We start from the raw sequence: 13,032 nt of genomic DNA, 5'->3' as shown, positions 1-13,032 counted from the left end.
CGGAGCCCTCAGCCCCCCTTGGGGTGGGAGCGGGCAGTGAAAGGTGCCGGGGCCCCATCACCGCCTTCAGCGGGCCCGGGGGAGCTCAGCCCCATCCCGTCCCCATGGCAACGCCGGGCGCCGGCTGATACTGACCCCACACAGGGAGGCAACCGGGCTGGAAAAGGCCTTCAGCTCATCCCATCCACCCGGCCCCGGCGCTGCCCCACGGCGCTGCCCCATGGCGCTCCCCATGGCCCTGCCCCATGGCTCTGCCTCATAGCGCTCCCCTCCCATGGGCAGCGCTGGAGCCACCGGTACCCAGCGCATCCCCGGCCCCGAGCGGCGCAGTTGAACACCCAGGACACCTCCTGCTGCCGAGAGTACATTGACCGGAGCCAAGGGAGCTGGGGGGGGGGCACGGGGCATAGAAAAGAGAATCACAGCTTCCCCCGCACGGGGAACGGGGGGCGATGGGGGCACGCAGGGACCCCTTGGAGCTGCCCCCCCCATGGCTCTGCGCTGGGGTCACCCCATGGCAGAGGGAGCCGATGGAGCAGCAGCAGTGGCCGGTGGAGGAGCGAGGGTCCTGGCCACACAGGGGGGCTCGTACCCTGCAGGGGGAGGAAGAACCAAACACCTCCCCCCTTATCCCCAAGCCGAGCCCACCGCTGCTGCAGGAACGCTGTGCCCGGGCCCCCCCGGCTTTGAGCCGAGGGGCTGAGGCCGCCCCACATGGTCCCGGGGGGCTCTTTAGGACTTATTGAAGGCGGCCAGCACAGCCCACACCATCTCCGTGGCCCTGCCTTTGGCAGCCTCCACCTCCGGGTCCATCTCGAGGAGGTCTTTGGTCCTGTTCATGGCCACGTCGTACTTGTCGTCGGCCAGGCTGGCGAAGACGTTCTCCAGCACGTCCGAGGAGTGGGCGAGCACGAGGAGCGCCAGAGTCCTGCGCTCCATGCGGAGCGGGTCCTTGACCCAGCGCTCCAGGACGCTCTCCTGCAGGCGCCGCACCAGGCGCTGCTTCTCGGTGCCGTTGCTGACGGGGTGCGTGGTCATGTCGAAGAGCAGGAAGTTCTGCTTCTCCGTGGTGAGGATCCCCTTCTCCACCAGCGCCTTGGCCACGCGCTCCCGCACGTTCCGCAGCTGGTACTGCAGCTTGAAGGGGTTCCAGGTCTCTCCTGTGGGAGAAGGGAGGTGGTGCAGCAAGGACTTGGGCACCCAACCCCGGCCCATCCCGGCTGCAGGAATCCTGCTCCTCCCCTGGGCCTCACTCCGGCTTCTCCCAGCATCCAAGCTGGGAAAGAGTCCTCAGGGCAGATCCATTGGGAACCCCCCTGTGAACCACTGGCTCCGCATGGGAAAAGATGGGGAGCAAGGTCCAGCTCCCAGAAAAATCAACCTGGAAAACCACCTCTGCCCCCACATTCCGCCTTCCCTTGCTCCGTTCTCAGCGCTCAGCCCCTGCCCAGTGCCCAGCCGTGGGGAAGGGACGGATGACAGCGAGCATCCCAAGGGATGGGGGTTCCAAGCGACCCTACCGGTGAGCAGCTCTATCCAGGTCTGCACCGTCTCTGCAGCCTCCGTGGCCTTGATGTGCCGGAGGGTCTCATCCAGCAGCACGTCCCCCGTGGGCGCATCCGACTTCAGGAGCACCTGGAAGGGCAGAGCGGGATCTGAGGCTGGATGCGGAGCCGCTGCTCCCGTCCCGCAGCCCCCACGGTGCTGAGGCGCAGCACCGGGCTCCGGCCCCTCGGCACCTTCCTCTCCAGCAGCCTCTTCTTCCTCATGGAGAGCGGCTCGAGGCGGATGCGGCCGCGGAAAGCCAGCTCGATGAGGATGCCGCCGCGCAGCCCCGAGGAGATGCAGTCATTCCAGAAGGAGGTGTAGCCCTGGGAGGAACAGGAAGGAGGGGATGGGAGCAGGAGCTCCGTTAGAGCCATTCCCAGCACCTGGACATCACCCAGCTCCAGGGACCCCTCCCACTGGAGCAGGGTGCCCCAAGCCCCATCCAAGCTGGCCCTGAGCACTGCCAGGGATGGGGCACGCATTTCCCACACACAAGCAGGAGGAGGAGATTCCAGGTCAGGGATGAAGGATGGGAAAACCCAACCAGCGGAGACCCGGCCCACTCCACATCCGCGTGGATGTGGTTGGTGTTTTCCAGGCCTGCCTCAGGAACCACAAGCTCCAAAGCAGCAGGAAGGTGCAGAGCTCTGGAAAACCCACAAGGAACCAGCAGAGGAGCTGGAGTGGGATAAGGGGGGGCAGCAGCAGAAGGGAAGGGAATGGCCGGTTCCCACTTCCACTGGGTGCAGCCCTGGGCTAAATCACAGCCAGAGACTGGAGCTGGCACCAGGAAGGAGGAAGCGTCTGGATAAGAAAGCCTGGGAATGGCCGCTAGGGCCTGTTCCCAACGGGCAGCTCCCCCAGGACACTGCAGCCACAGGAGCCCCGTCCCCAGGGATCGCAGCCTGGGATCAGGCAGCCTCCCCCGTGGGAGCCTTCGGAGGGGGTGCGCTCTGCTCCCGGCGCATCTGGACACACCGGGCTGTGCTCCTGCAGCCCAGGGAGCAGCGAGGGAGGGAGAATCCTCCCCTGCTCCCTTCACTTCCTTGTGTGCAAGGACAAAGGCGCCTTTCATCCCGGCCGTGCCCTGGGGAACCGGTTCCAGTGGAGGTGACCGAGGGCAACTCCAGCAGGTTCCAAGGGCTCTGGAACCACCCGAGCCCAAAGCTCGCGGTTCCTATCAGGCCCTGAAGCTGCTCCTTCAGTCCCGAAATCCCACCCTGAAATCCTGGGATTTGGATGAAATCGTGGGGGTTTTCCCCCAGCGGAGCTGGGAAAAGCCAATGGTGGGAGCCCAGCTCAGCGCCAGGCCCCTGCTGCCTCCCATGCCTCTGGAGAGGAAGGAATGCGGCAGGACAGGACCGCAGGGGCTGCTCACACCTCCTGCGCTCTCCCAACTTCCCGGTGCCTCCATGACCATTCCCAGGAACGCGCTAACCAAGCCAAGAGCACCAGAGCCAGCCCAGGACAATGCGGAGCTGCCGTGTTCCTATGGCCCTGCTCCCATCCTGGAGCTCATCCGGGTTCCTGACGCAAGGCGCCCGGCAGGGTCCTGAGCAGCTCCAGGTGGGAACACGGCACCAGCCCGCACTAACACGGCCCGAGCCTGGCTCCTCCTTTCCCTGCACTCGGGGTGCTCCTGCGTCCAGCAGCCCCCATGGCAGCAAAGCCCAGGGCTCGGCTTCCGCTATGGATGGGGCCGGTTTGCACCGAGGAGGTCGAGCTTTGCCCAGGAGGCCTCTGAGCATCCCCCCCGGCCCCCCCTTTACCTCCTTGTCCTTCAGCCCCAGCAGCAGCACCTCCTCCATCAGCGTCAGACGAATGTCCTTGGAGTCGTCGGGGTCCTCCTCGGTCGGGTCCCTCTCGGCAGCCGCCTCCTCCTCCCCAGCCCCTTTCCTGCCCTCGGCGCGGCGGCTGCGGTGCGTGAGCGTCGTCATCTCCCCCCGAGCCGAGCTCTGCGCTGGGCACCACGGACACAGCAGTGCTGAGCCCCTGCCCCAGGACCCCGATCCCACCCTGCCCCGGGACCCCCATCCCACCCTTGCCAGGCCTGGGCAGTCACTGGGAGGGAGCAGCCGCTGCCACCCAACGGCTTAGAGCCATGGAGTGAACCAGGCTGGGCAAGGCCTTTCAGCTCATCCAGTCCCAGCTGCCAAGGGCACCACTGCCCCATGGCACTGAGAGCCTCAGCTACTCCAGCCCTGCCCTGGGCAGCCTGGTCCAATGGGGCAGGAATTGTTCCCCAGCTCCATCTAAACCTGACCTGGTGCAGCTTGAGGCCGTTTCCTCGCGTCCCATCCCTTGAGAGCAGAGCCCAGCTCCTCCTGGCTCCATCCTCCTGTCAGGCACTTGGAGGGAGCGATCAGGTCCCCCCTGAGCCTTCTCTTCTCCATCTGAACCCCCCAGGTCCCTCAGCCCTTCCCCATCACTTGTGCTCCAGCCCCTGCACCAGCCCCACTGCCCTCCTATGGCCCCGCTCCAGCCCCTCAATGTCTTTCTTGCAGTGCGTGGCTCCGGGCTGAGCACAGGACTCGAGGTGCGGCCTCACCAGTGCCCAGCGCTGGAGGGGACGGGACGGGACGGGGGTGGGGGGCATCCCCGGGCCGCAGCACAGGGGGGTCCCCCCCGGGGACAGGGGCCGGGCCCGGCCTCACCTCGCAGCGCCGGTACCGCGCGTCCCGGAGCACCCGCCCCGGGGGTGCAGGGGGGGGTACCCGGGCCCGTCCCCGCACGGGGCTCCAGCGCTGCGGGACGAGCTCCGCTCCCCGCCCCGGTCTTACCCTGCCCGGCGGCTCCTTCCCCGCGGTCAAACTTGGGGGGCCGGGCGGAGGAAACGCTTCCTGGTGGGGCCGGGGCGGGCGGGAGCTGCCGGCGGCTTCCTGCGCTGCGGGACCGCGGGCCAATGGGAGCCCGCACGGCGCCGGGGCCGCCAATGAGCGCGGCCGGGGGGCGGGAGCTGCTGGGATGCTCCGCCCCCTGCTCCGTTCCTTCCTCCCCTCCCTCCTCCTCCTCCTCGCTCGGCCCGGGGCGCCCGGCCGCCCGCCGAAGGAACACGGGAGCGCGGGGACCTTGGGAGCGTTTTAATCGAGGGCTCGGAAACGGAGATTTCAAAGGCTCAACCCGCGCAGGACCGCTCCTGCGGCACGCACAGCGGACGGGAAGGGACCTTGGTCGGTAGGCAAGGCGAAGAGCCGCGGCCGGCGGCACCGGGAAGCGTTTGGAGCACGTCCGTAAGGAATCTTCCACAGCCCCGCAGCTGAAGGCGTTGTCATTACACAGAAACGGAGCTCATCGCATCTGTTCCAGCGGGTTTGGCAGGAAATATGGAAGCGGAGGCGCGAAGAACGCTTCTTACTGGAGCGTGGTGCTAAAATGAACCCCCCAAGTGCCCCAGCAGCAAAAGCAGAACATGTAACAGTGCTGAAACCAAACCCAAGCTTGAATGAACGCAGGACTTGAGGAGGTTTGTGCCCCACAAGGCAGGTTCTGGGTAAGGAGCTCCTCAGCTTTGAAAGAGAGCCCAAAGTTCCTGGTGAAACCTTGAGTTGTGGGGAATGAACCTGTCACAGTCCCCATCAGAGTGCACCAGGCTACAAGCAGGAGTTAAATCCCCAACTCCTCTTGGAACAAGTTCCCTCCGTAGTCCTTCCCAATGGGATACAGCCTCCTATGAAAAATAACTTCTGATCTCTTCAACTGGGCTTCTTGACAGGCTTTTTTCCTTTCAGAACTGACCAGTTTGGATACAAACAGAACCAAAACGATCCTCAACAGGAACATTCGCATTCAACGACAACATGGAAGTGGTGTGGAGAACTCTGTGAAGGACCAGCTGCACACGGGCATCTAGAACTGCTCCTTTGGTTCACTGATCTTCCTCCTTTTTGGCAGCACATCTTGACTAGATGAGAGCTCAAACGGATGAACCTGCCAAGGGAGAACAATCCCTGTGTTACCGGGTGCTGCACAGCTCCATGGCATTAGCAAGTGGAACATGGGAAAAGACCACCCTGACGCAGATGCCTCAAGAGCTGCATTGAGCATCTGGCTTCATCCTGCTACTACCTGGTCCCCATGCAGAGGTGCTAAGCCTGGAGAAACACCTGGATACTCTTCGCTGGCAGAACTGACCCTCCCTCCAAGCTCCTGAAGGAAGGAAGGCTGGGATGTGCTTATGCTGATAGAGCAGGAGCTCGTCTGTGGCACAGGGTGCCCAGAGAGGCTGTGGCTTTTCCTTCACACCAGGGAGTAAACGCATCCTCCAGAAGATCTCATCAATCCTAACTCATCTTTCTCAGCCCGTGTTAAGTGCACCAACGTTCAGCTTTCAGCTCTTTGGAACAGATGATTTCTTTTTGGATCCTAAGAATCCAAATGTGTTGAATTTCATGGGAATTTCAGAAGTGATGACAGTTCCATTCTGGCAGTGTGAAATGTATTGAAGCTTAAGAGGTTTATTCACCCTTTGGAACAGAGAAAGGTCTAAAGAACAGCAATAGAACAGTACTAACAGTGCTGGCCTGGAATAGCTTCCCACTCCTTGTCCTGCTCTCTGACATATTAAGTTGAGATGTTTTACTTGCCAAGTGATCCACCTAAAATCAGAAAAGAGATGTTTCCTTGAGAGAGCAGTAAATCCATCTATACATCAGGTTCAGTGCTGTAGCATGCACAGAGCTCTGTCTCTGCTCCCCACTGCTTAAATGGAAATTGAAATGCAGGAGTATTTAAATCCTCAATCATACCCACTGAAGTCACCAGCGCTATTTACAGCTGGAGGCTTCAAAGAGCCCTGGCAGAGACAAGCAGCAGTTATTTTGATCCGTAAGTCACTCACAGTTACCTGGGGCTATGATTTTTAAGCTCTCTTAAGGACCTGTGGCTGAAGTCATCCTCCACCTTTAAATTACACCACCCTGCTCCATGCAGGGATAGAGCCTGAGTCAGAAACCTGCCTTTTAACAACCTTTAAAGGTGTTTTGGAGCAGAGCCATTGCTGTTGGGCAGAGCATTTAGCGATGGCAGTTTAGCAACATGAGAATTGTATTCCCAGTTCTCCTGACAACAGCCAGCCCATCTGCTTGGTGTGAAAGCTGTCTCACAGATCAAGAGCCTTTTGGTACTGCTCTGGATTGCTTTAGAGTATGAGCAGGTTTTGTGCATCACCAGCAAGTAAAATGTAAAGGCATTTTACTGCTTACAATACTGTTGTAAATTAACCTTTAGCAGCTTCCCTGTTCATTACTCCAAGTAGGAAAGAAGCTTTACAAAAGTTCTAGTAAAAGTTTAAGAAGACAGGATGGGGGTTTCGTACCTGAGGGTTAGAAACAGACGAATTCTGGTTCCCCCCAGCCTTTGTAACTCCATCTTCCTCACAAGTTAAGTGTGGTTCTGTGAAAGAGTTTCATAAGCTCAGTGTTGACAATCACAGCCTCTCAGCACTGGTGTTTGCCACCAGGAACACTTTGGAAATGCAGGGAATGTGCTCTTCCAAGGGCTCTGATTCTCTGTGTGCAAGCTGGTAACTGACCACCCACTGCCCTCTCTTACATCTTCAGCATTCAGTGATTTCCTATCACAGGCATAAAGAGATGCTTATGCTAAGTAGTAGATTTACACACAGGATCTTTGGAAAAGTGGGCTTGATCCCCAAAATCCTTTATACATTGGACAGCTAAAGGCTGGTCTACGTTGGGAATTGCTTAAACGCCTCAGGAATCCATTTTGCACTGCAGAACAGGGCATGTCCCTGTGGGACCACAGCGGCACAGCCTGTGCTGCCTCTGAGCCCACCAGCAGCTTGTAACCAAACACAACCCAAGGGAGCAGCTCCTGGAGCTACAGTTCCCTTGTCACTGCCTGCAGCTGCAGGAAACAGAGGCACAACCTGAAGAGACTTGACAAATACACAGGAATGTTACCTTGAGCTTCTGAAATCTTCACATTATTCCTCTCTTCCACTTTGTTATCCAGGCTGGGATTTTCCTAGATTAAGAAAAGGGACTACCATTTACTGCAGATACAGCAGGAAGAGGGTTTGTACTCAGATGCTCCAGGCCAGAGCTTTCCATGGATTCGCAGTGGAACAAACTGCACTGAAGTCATTTAATCTGACACGGAACGTGCAGAGCAGCTCAGCATTAACTCGTTAGTAATGAAACACATTTAATTCAACAACCAAGAAAAACACCTCTAAGAAGTACTACAATTGTAGCTGTCTGTATGTACAGTGCTGCACTAAAGGATCCCAGAGCACATTCATTGCTCTGGCTGTAGCAGCTCACTTCAGCCTGGTAGGGGACACCTTCAGGGAAGCTTCACTGTGTCCTGTGCTGCTTGTTCAGCTCCACATAACAGGTACCCACAGCACGAAGCTGCTCCTCTGCTCCTCACTCTCCTTGGCTCCTCTCTAGTCTCACAGAGACACAACTACCAACACTGGTGCTGCTGCTGGGCATTCTGCAGATGCACTTGTTCAATACTGCTTTGACAATGACAGATTCTAACTGGAGCAGTCAAATTCGAGGAAAAAACGTACTGAAGACATGATCTTGGTTAAATACATCTGGAAGCCCAGAGGTTTTTATTAATGGCAGAGCAAGACATGCAGTGACTCAATCAGTGGCCTTTCTCTAGGCTACAACCCACAGAACAAGCCACACAGAACATTTGTGCTCTTACATTCATGTCGCGGTTCTCCTCTTCTGGATCATCCCTGTCCACTCGGATCACCTGGAGAGGCACATTTGTCTCTCCTCTCTTCAGGATGCTTTTATCAACATTTTCCATTCGTTGCTTTTCAGTTGTCACTTTTACTTTCAGCATATGAAAAGGCGTTGGCACTTCACCCACGTTCAAATACATGGGCTCCCCTTCAAATATCATCCCCTCACATTCACCCTCTTTAAAGCCAGGGGGTTGGTAATCAGGTGGTGTAACTGCAGGAAAGGATTCATTACATGTGTTAGAATGAAACACATTCTATAAAATATATTTGAACTTGTATGGCAAGAAGACTTTTCTCCTTTAAATACAAAGAGCTCCTAAATAAATGCATGGGGAGCAGAGAATGATCAATGTTCAACTTGCACCAAGTTCTTTTTCCCCCTACACAACAGGCAAAACCCCATTAAAGCTATTTGAAACAAATATAGAAAGAGATGATCTTGAAGCTCTGATTTTTCATTGTAAAGCAATGTAAAGTAATACTTTCTGAAAGCAGAGCTAGACATTTAAATAGTGATCCAAACCAGAACTGGCAAACATGTTACATCTTGGCATACTCTGGAAAACTGCTTTAAAATGCACTGAAATCCTGCGCCAGTGAAGTCAGTGACAGCATTTTGTTCCTACAGTGATCAAATCCATTCCCTTTGGATTTTAGAGTGTCATGAGAAACAGACACGAGCGAAATAACATCATCTCACAAGTCCCAACCTCCATAAAGATGCTACATGGAAAGATTTCTCTGAATTGCTTTCCAGTGCCTGAACAGAGTTGAGGAATCAGGGCAAGATGGAAACATTACCTTCATCATAATAGAACAGCTTCATAGTGAGGCAAACATCATTTGGTAAGGGGCTCAGGTTCTGCATCAGGACGTAGATCTTGCGGATGAGGAGGATGCTGGCTTTCTTGGTGTCTGCACAGGTGATGGTGGAGTTATTTCCTGTGTCCTTACTACAAATGAACAGAGTATTCAGAGTTTAATATACCAAGCTATTTTCACCATTTAGATACATGAGTAACAGACTATGAGTGTCACCCTCCACACATGAAATGTCTTAAAGAACCTGCTCAGAAAGTGCTGGACTCTGACACCAAGAATCATCTTTTGAGTGGACCTTGAAGAACATCACCTGCCAAAATGCCTTATTGCATGTGAAGTCTAAGCTGACAGTGTATGGTGGTACAATGAGGCTTAAGAGCCAGCATGAAGAAAGGAAACACCAAAGAGATCAGCTCCCCAGTTTTTACATTCAGGTGGAGAACCCCGGAGCAGAAGATCCCAAGGGCAGTACCTGCTGAAGTCCAGGAGGGGCCCATTGCTGGTGTACTTGAATTTGAAGTGGTAACACTCTGTGATGGTCTGCAAAGAAAGGCAGTGGTTACTGAGCTGCGAAGCAAAGTGCTGCTGGCTGGTAACCTGGTGCTTCAACTAATGACATCCCAGCTCCTGCCTCAGGCATGTCCACGCACCCAATAGGGCTTTATTCACAGCATTCATGTATGCAACTGCCATTCACAAAACCAAGGATCTACATTTCCCAGGAATCACCATGAGAAATGAGCTTGAAACAGGTTAAGTTTTCAGGATATGAATGGCAAGTACTACTGCTTGTATACAGGTATGAATGGTAAGTACTACTGCTTGTATACAGGTATGAATGGTAAGTACTACTGCTTTTATACAGGTATGAATGGTAAGTACTACTGCTTGTATACAGGTATGAATGGTAAGGACTACTGCTTGTATACAGGTATGAATGGTAAGTACTACTGCTTGTATACAGGTATGAATGGTAAGTACTACTGCTTTTATACAGGTATGAATGGTAAGTACTACTGCTTGTACACACATTTAACTATATCCATACTATACCCAGTAAAATATTCCAGCAGATTTACCTGAGGATCATCTGGATGGGTATAGACCTGTATTTTTAAAGTAAAGAGAAAAAGCAGAGTCAGAACTGTTCACCCCTCTAAGCAGCCACCTTAACCAAGCATGTACCTTACTCTTCAGAGATACTCACTGCCAGCACAATCATTCTGAGCTGTTGGAAACATAAGGAAAGAAAAAGAACATTAAATGCATTCCATAGCTCACTTCTGCTTGCCAAGCTGTTCTGGTTCTCTAGCGCTGGAGACCAACACAGACAACTGTACTGTCTGAAGGGAAACCTCTTTATATGTTCAATTCCTTGTCTATTGCAGAAAGGCCTTAACAACTGGCAGAAGAAAATGCCCACGTAGCTCTAATTTAAGTGTCTGCTTACAAAGAATATGATCCTGAGATGGGTATGCAACCACACTGTAGCTGTTTTAACACATTAAAGCACAGCTATTCCCTAACCAGAAAGTCCTGTAACTTTGCTGCAGGTAATGGATTTAGGTCAGTGAATGCTTTAATACATTTAAAATAGCTAAACGATAGAAAGACTTACGTATTTCTTCTGCAAGGCATCGTAGCATCCTAACATCCTGCAAAAACCAGATGATATTGTCCATCTAACCTCCATTTGCTTGGCTTCTGACTAACGACAATGGTCCCACTCCCTCTAAAAATGGACTTGCCTTTTCAAGCAACATTGCCAACCCTGCCCTGAAAGCAGGGCCTGTGCTGCTGTGCAACCACAGCAAGGCACCTTTGCTACCTGCCACCAAGCAGAAAGGTTCCTTTCAGAGCTGCCACGCTGTGGCAGTGTTCCAGATGCACGGAAACCAACGCACCATTTCACCAGCTGAGTGGAGCCAGGACAGTTCTTGTCTTCCCTCAGGATTTTGACACAGACATCTCCAAAAGAGCAGAATGAATCCATGCAGTTACTCAGGACAAAATGGAAGTACATTGCTAAGAAAGGAACGTTCATTCCCTAAAAGCATCTAGCAACAGCAGACTCAAATCAGCATTACCAATAGGTGTAGGCAGAGTTTTAGCTGCTGAGGCAGCATCACCATTAGCAACTGTTCATGTCTTAGTGAAGTTTCAATCCCAGTCACTGAAAATGGCCATTACATTAAGACCAAGTGGCTCTAAAAGCACTCAGTAACTTCTTAACAACCCTTTGACAACAGATTCTGCAAAGCAGCAGGAAACCAGCCTGTTACCATCCATGTATCGTGTCCTGTAGGCACTCTCAGGGAAGATCCCCCTCAGGTACGTAATGCAGGACACTGCTACTGCCAGGAGCCTCTTCACTAGCATCAGGGACTGCTGCTCTGTGGCTATTTTGGTAGGAAACACAACTGCACTCTGAAAGAGTATGGAAGAAGTTAATCCCTGTCCACATCCAACCTGGACAGGCTGCAGTCTGGTCCAGTGCAGGCTTAGCACTTGAATTGAATGGCAAAGTATCACTTTTGCCACTTATTAAGCATACTCCTAACACTTGCTGTATTCAGGTCAGAGCTGATCTCTACCAAGTGCACAAGCACAAAGGTCGGACTCAAGCTATTCTGTTACCCTATCTTTGCTCACAGGTAAAAGATGGAATTAACCTGCAGTTCTCAAGTGAAGCAGCACTACAGAGCCCCTGGGGGCACTGCATCAGCTGCAACTGCCTGCCTTTTCCAGTTCAAGCAACACCCTGATGGAAACCATACCGCACAGCTCCTTTGCTTCTGAGCAGTTGCCATCTTGCAGCGCTCTCCTGCCTGTTAAGGAAACACTGCGTTAACACGGCTCGGGCCATTCACAAGTGCAGGCTGCAGCTATTCCACTTCTGATACCTGAACCCACAAACTCTGCTTGTGCAATGGACCCGTTACCAGCTCAAACCAATGTCTGAACGTGCGGGAGGCACCATCCCGTTAGTGTTCACACACAGCAGAGACGAGGCCCTCGGTGCCATGGGTTAGGGTGGCCTTGGCAGGACGGGGAGCAGTTGGCCTGGATGAGCTGGAAGGGCTTTTCCACCCCGGTTGTTTCCAAAGGACCAGGACCCTAAGAAAGGGCTTTCCCTATTGAAGCCACCTCAGGGAAGCACTCCCAAGGTTTTGGGCTGTTTTCCTCTGCAAATTCAGAGTCCTGGGGAAGGAGACCCCTCAGGAGCTTTTGTTATTGAGCTATGCTACTACTAAGCCTTTAAGGCCCAGCACCATGACTCACGCCTCCCCATCACCTCTATAAACAGAGCAGCACATGCCCAAGGCCATGACAACGGGTCTGTAACCTGGAGGAGAGCTCTGGGCCACGCAGGGAGCTGAGCTCCCCCTCAGAGGAGCCCGCACAGACCCGCCTGGTGCGGGCCGGAGCTCAGCACCTCTGTGAAGAACACGGCGCCAGAGGAGCCCCTCCGCGGCACTGCTCCCTTCCCAGAGCCCGCTGCCCCTCGGGATTAACACCGACCTCGGGAGGGAAACCAGCCCGGGGCAAGAGCACAGCGACACCGAGCACAGCTCCGCGCCCGGCCCTCAGAGCCGCCACCGCGCCCGGCCCTCCCGTTTTATAGGGCACGGGGCCGTGTGCAAACGGAGGGGCGGGGCGGCACCGGCGGCCGCGAGCCGTGCGCACCAAGATGGCGGCGGCGGGGGGGGGTGTGTGGTTATGGCTGCCTGCGGGTGATGTACAGGGGAAGGAAGGTCAGGCTGCTTGTTTAAGGTGCTGTTGCTTCCTCATGCTTATCGCAGGTGCGATGTACAAGGGGTAGATCAAGCCGCTCGCTTAACAGTGTGACTGGGAGGCAAACAGACCCCACAACTCGTTAGGGTTGTAAAGCAGGTACGCTTTATTCAGCGCTGAGGCGCATGGGGAGCGCTCCT

At 54.6% G+C, this 13,032-nt stretch overlaps 2 protein-coding genes across 2 annotated transcripts; both read right to left on the bottom strand.

The window, feature by feature from the left end:
* Nucleotides 1-627: 627 nt before the first annotated feature.
* GOLPH3L (golgi phosphoprotein 3 like) lies at nucleotides 628-4,343 on the bottom strand. The gene is made up of 5 exons (XM_057398196.1): nucleotides 4,329-4,343; nucleotides 3,318-3,503; nucleotides 1,740-1,871; nucleotides 1,521-1,635; nucleotides 628-1,160 (listed from the first exon to the last, which is right to left on the bottom strand). The coding sequence occupies exons 2-5, from the start codon at nucleotides 3,483-3,485 to the stop codon at nucleotides 733-735; spliced, it is 843 nt and encodes a 280-aa protein (XP_057254179.1). The 5' UTR covers nucleotides 3,486-3,503; nucleotides 4,329-4,343; the 3' UTR covers nucleotides 628-732.
* A 996-nt stretch (nucleotides 4,344-5,339) lies between these two features.
* HORMAD1 (HORMA domain containing 1) lies at nucleotides 5,340-11,936 on the bottom strand. The gene is made up of 13 exons (XM_057398234.1): nucleotides 11,875-11,936; nucleotides 11,380-11,524; nucleotides 11,002-11,065; nucleotides 10,716-10,752; nucleotides 10,305-10,325; nucleotides 10,177-10,203; nucleotides 9,570-9,637; nucleotides 9,077-9,228; nucleotides 8,230-8,486; nucleotides 7,470-7,533; nucleotides 6,863-6,939; nucleotides 6,060-6,143; nucleotides 5,340-5,475 (listed from the first exon to the last, which is right to left on the bottom strand). Exons 1-13 carry the CDS (start codon nucleotides 11,905-11,907, stop codon nucleotides 5,395-5,397), a joined length of 1,110 nt encoding a protein of 369 aa, XP_057254217.1. The 5' UTR covers nucleotides 11,908-11,936; the 3' UTR covers nucleotides 5,340-5,394.
* Nucleotides 11,937-13,032: the final 1,096 nt, after the last annotated feature.

This window comes from Pezoporus wallicus, unplaced genomic scaffold (genome assembly GCF_028554395.1).
Source record: "Pezoporus wallicus isolate ANWC-B61680 ecotype Strahan unplaced genomic scaffold, APGP_CSIRO_Pwel_v1 contig_14644, whole genome shotgun sequence".
Classification (NCBI taxonomy): domain Eukaryota; kingdom Metazoa; phylum Chordata; class Aves; order Psittaciformes; family Psittacidae; genus Pezoporus; species Pezoporus wallicus.
The sequence above is the reverse complement of the archived record's forward strand: the minus strand, read 5'-3'. Positions and strand labels throughout refer to the sequence as shown.

Bases quoted from the DNA above. Each gene is read 5' to 3' on its own strand.
- GOLPH3L (XM_057398196.1), bottom strand. From the start codon at position 3,485: ATGACGACGCTCACGCACCGCAGCCGCCGCGCCGAGGGCAGGAAAGGG. The intron at 1,872-3,317 runs GTAAAGGGGGGG...TGTTCCTCCCAG, and splicing joins TGGGGCTGAAGGACAAGGAG to GGCTACACCTCCTTCTGGAA. The intron at 1,161-1,520 runs GTAGGGTCGCTT...CTTCTCCCACAG, and splicing joins CTGGATAGAGCTGCTCACCG to GAGAGACCTGGAACCCCTTC.
- HORMAD1 (XM_057398234.1), bottom strand. From the start codon at position 11,907: ATGGCAACTGCTCAGAAGCAAAGGAGCTGTGCG. The intron at 10,204-10,304 runs GTGAGTATCTCT...TTAAAAATACAG, and splicing joins TCAGAATGATTGTGCTGGCA to GTCTATACCCATCCAGATGA. The intron at 8,487-9,076 runs GTAATGTTTCCA...CCTTTCCTGCAG, and splicing joins GCTGTTCTATTATGATGAAG to TTACACCACCTGATTACCAA.